The 4,047-nt window shown below is 47.0% G+C and overlaps 1 protein-coding gene across 3 annotated transcripts; it reads left to right on the top strand.

The window, feature by feature from the left end:
- Positions 1 to 1,557: 1,557 nt before the first annotated feature.
- Positions 1,558 to 3,647, top strand: LOC137210244 (transcriptional enhancer factor TEF-4-like). Of its 3 annotated transcripts, none has more exons than XM_067711900.1 (2): positions 1,558 to 2,508; positions 2,671 to 3,647. In XM_067711900.1, the coding sequence occupies exons 1-2, from the start codon at positions 1,582 to 1,584 to the stop codon at positions 2,935 to 2,937; spliced, it is 1,194 nt and encodes a 397-aa protein (XP_067568001.1). In that variant the 5' UTR covers positions 1,558 to 1,581; the 3' UTR covers positions 2,938 to 3,647. The 3 variants fall into 3 exon arrangements, with proteins under 3 accessions (XP_067568001.1, XP_067568000.1, XP_067567999.1); XM_067711899.1 differs by having other exon boundaries at positions 1,558 to 2,631; XM_067711898.1 differs by having other exon boundaries at positions 1,558 to 3,647.
- Positions 3,648 to 4,047: the final 400 nt, after the last annotated feature.

The following is a 4,047-nucleotide window of genomic DNA, read 5'->3' as shown; positions in this document are numbered from 1 at the left end:
CAAGAGAACTGGTATTATAGAAGAAAAATAAAAGATGGCTGCTGTAAGCAGAAGAGAGAGGAAAACCAGTGGTGAGTTTTCTGATATTTAGGACTGACATAAGTCTATAGGGTTCAGTTCCTTTAACAAGATCTCCTTTGATGGAGGGAAAGGGGTTTAAACCAGATTAGAGTATGTGGAGGAATAAGGAGAAGGAAATAGAGACAGTGAATAAAATTAATTGTTTAGGAGCTTGACTGTTAAGGAGGGGGAAAAAAAAGATGGAATGGAGTTTGTAAGAAGGAATATGTGAGTAAAATAGTTTATTTATTTTTTAAAATATTGAATAGAATTGAACATATTGAATTTGGGAAAGATCTAGCAGAAATGACTGAAAATATTATATAAAACACAGACCAGTTAAATGGTGAAGTATGTCTCTTTGGGAAACCAAATGAAGAGAGAGTCAAATCACAACCTGAGTCATTTACTTGAGAAGGAACACCTTGTCTACTTTAAGAAGGAAGTAGGTGTAGAAAATGTATATAGATATGGGGAAAGTTACAGATCTGGTAAAAGATTTTGAGAGAGTTTCTGTCATATGGATTCTATTTCTTTATAAATTAGGAAGTGAAGTCATCTTCTGAAAGTAAGTTTGGAGTTGGGGTATGTTACATGTTTGAAGAGAGAATGAAATGTTTGAAATTGACATGGCTTACTTTGGCAGAAACCGACAGTCTCCTTCAATACGCTGGTTATTGGGTATGTGAGGTGTGTGTATCAACTTTGCTCTACCAATACAATCATCATTTAAAAACAGTTAGGGGGACTTCCCTGGTGGTCCAGGGGTTAAGACTCCACGCTCCCAATGCAGGAGGCCTGGGTTTGATCCCTGGTCAGAGAACTAGATTCCGCATGCTGCAACTAAGAGCCTGCATGCCACAACTAAAGATCCCACACGATGCAACTAAAGATCCTACATGCGGCAATGAAGATCCCAGGTGCCGCAACTAAGACCCGGCACAGCCAAATAAATAAATAACAAAACAAAAAGCACATCTAGGAATGTGGGTCTCAACACATAGAGTTAGAGCTGTAGGTATGAGAAATCCACCTTAGCCTCTTAACCAAGCCATATTCTCCAATGTAGTTTTTCTCAAGAGTCTTAGGTTAGAGATTTTAGAATGCTCATTCAAGTCTTTAATGACTCATGCTTTGGTCCAAGTTACATCAATAATTCTTGTATTTTTCCTCCTCAACAAGGAACTCAGAAGGGAAAGGGGTAACTTCCATCTTGAAATCCTAATCTTCATACTAGACAAAGGGTTTTTTGTAGACAAGAACAAAATATCATGTGAAACATAAATGGATCATGTTTATTTTTGTCTAAGTTTATGTTGAATATGAGCCTATGTAAGTTTTTAAGTCTACTTTGTTCACTTTGTTACAGAATAACCTTAATTATTTTATTTATTCAAAAAAATGTTTATTGAGCACCTACTTTGCTCTAGGCATTACCCTGGGCCCTAGAGATACAGTGATGAACTGCAAAATCAACAATACCTTCATACGGGCTCCCCAGCCCCAGGCCGGGAGGCCCAGATGGGGGAACCCCGGGCTGGGGCCCCCCTGGACGATAGCAGCGGCTGGACAGGAAGTGAGGAAGGAAGCGAGGAGGGCACTGGCGGCAGTGAGGGGGCGGGGGGAGACGGGGGCCCAGACGCAGAGGGTGTCTGGAGTCCAGACATCGAGCAGAGCTTCCAGGAGGCCCTGGCCATCTACCCACCCTGTGGCCGGCGGAAAATCATCCTGTCCGATGAAGGCAAGATGTATGGTCGGAATGAACTGATTGCCCGCTACATCAAGCTGAGAACAGGGAAGACTCGAACTCGCAAACAGGTCTCTAGTCATATCCAGGTTTTGGCCCGAAGGAAATCGAGGGAAATCCAGTCCAAGCTCAAGGCCCTGAAGGTGGACCAGGTTTCCAAGGACAAGGCTTTCCAGACAATGGCCACCATGTCCTCAGCCCAGCTCATCTCAGCACCTTCCCTGCAGGCCAAACTTGGTCCCGCCGGTCCTCAGACCCCAGAGCTTTTCCAGTTTTGGTCGGGGGGTTCTGGGCCCCCCTGGAATGTTCCAGATGTGAAGCCATTCTCGCAGGCACCGTTCTCCTTGTCACTGACTCCTCCATCTACTGACCTCCCAGGGTACGAGCCCCCCCAAGCCCTCTCACCTCCTGCTTTGCCCCCACCTGCCCCATCACCCCCAGCCTGGCAGGCTCGGGCTCTGGATACTGCTCGGTTGCAGCTGGTAGAGTTCTCAGCCTTTGTGGAACCTCCGGATGCAGCTGACTCTTACCAGAGGCACCTGTTTGTACATATCAGCCAGCACTGCCCCAGCCCCGGAGCGCCCCGCCTCGAGAGTGTGGACGTCCGGCAGATATATGACAAATTCCCTGAGAAAAAGGGTGGTCTGCGGGAGCTGTATGATCGTGGGCCCCCCCACGCCTTCTTCCTGGTCAAGTTCTGGGCGAACCTGAATTGGGGCCCGAGTGGCGAGGAGGTGGGGGCCGGCGGTAGCAGTGGTGGCTTCTATGGAGTGAGCAGCCAGTACGAGAGCCTGGAGCACATGACCCTCACCTGTTCCTCCAAGGTCTGCTCCTTTGGCAAGCAGGTGGTGGAGAAGGTGGAGACGGAGCGTGCCCAGCTGGAGGACGGGAGGTTCGTGTACCGCCTACTGTGCTCACCCATGTGTGAGTACCTGGTGAATTTTCTGCACAAGCTGCGGAAGCTGCCTGAGCGCTATATGATGAACAGTGTCCTGGAGAACTTCACCATCCTCCAGGTGGTGACAAACAGAGACACCCAGGAACTGCTGCTCTGCACCGCCTATGTCTTCGAGGTCTCCACCAGTGAGCGGGGGGCCCAGCACCACATTTACCGCCTGTTCAGGGACTGAAGGGGGACCCCAGAAGTGGCTCACCCCCGGAATACCCTCCTCCCAGGAAGGACCTCCAGCTTTCCTCACGTTTCTTACTTGGCGGGGGGGTGGGGGTGGGTGGGCTGCTCCCTCTTAGGACCTTAAAAGCTCAGTGGTGAGTTGAATGGGCTGGGACTGAGGGGGAAGGTTGGATCCTGATATTGGGACCTCACAGGGGTGTCTGAAAGGACAGATCACTCCAGAGCATTTGACACTGGGGACAGGAGTGAGACAACCGGTGGGACAGCACTCGTTTCTGTCTCTGACAGGCATCCTCCCCCTTCTCTGTTTTGGAGGTCTTGGAGGGCCCCAGTTACACATTGGCTTGTCCCTCTCTGTTTTTCAGCACCCCCCTTCTTCCCAATCTGCCTCTCCTTACCAGCCCCATCCCAGGACCCTGATATTGAATTTTGAAGGTTAACCCTTTCTGTGCAGGAGTAGAGCCAGGTGGGCCCTGGAAATATTTTTTTTTTTAATATAACAAGAGATATTTATAAGTGGGTGTTAGGGTCGTGACTTTTTCTCAGCTGGGCAAGCAGTGGGGTGAGGCTTTTAAATCTCATGTCCTCTTCTAAATGGGCCGTGGGGCTAGACTGTGTTGCCTCCTTCTCCTCCCCTCCCCCCAAAGTGTGTTGGTTTGTGTTTTGACAGAGGATAAAGCTATTTTACCAAAAAAAAAAAAAAAACAATACCTTCATACCTTCATGGAACTCATATTCTAGAAGGTGGATTAGATTTATTTTAAATAAACAAATATATAATATAATATTACTTCAACAGCAGGGTAAGAGCATAAAAAGTGATGGAATATATGAAGAGAAAAGGTTGTGGATAATATAGATAGGGTCAGGAAGGGTCTATTTGTGGAGATGATATATGAACAGGGGCCTGAAAAAAATAATTGAATAAGTCATGAAAAATCTAGGGCAAAAATTTCCAGGCAAGGAGAACGGTAAGCACAATACCCCTGAGATTGGAACAAGTTTGGTTTATTTTTGAAAGAATTAAGAACGTTGCTAAAGAAGGCTAAATCAGGAGAGAGTAGTAAGAGATAAGTTAGAAAAGTAGGAAATAGTAGAAGAGTTCAGT

The sequence above is a fragment of the Pseudorca crassidens genome, chromosome 17, assembly GCF_039906515.1.
Source record: "Pseudorca crassidens isolate mPseCra1 chromosome 17, mPseCra1.hap1, whole genome shotgun sequence".
Lineage (NCBI taxonomy): Eukaryota > Metazoa > Chordata > Mammalia > Artiodactyla > Delphinidae > Pseudorca > Pseudorca crassidens.
The sequence above is the reverse complement of the archived record's forward strand: the minus strand, read 5'-3'. Positions and strand labels throughout refer to the sequence as shown.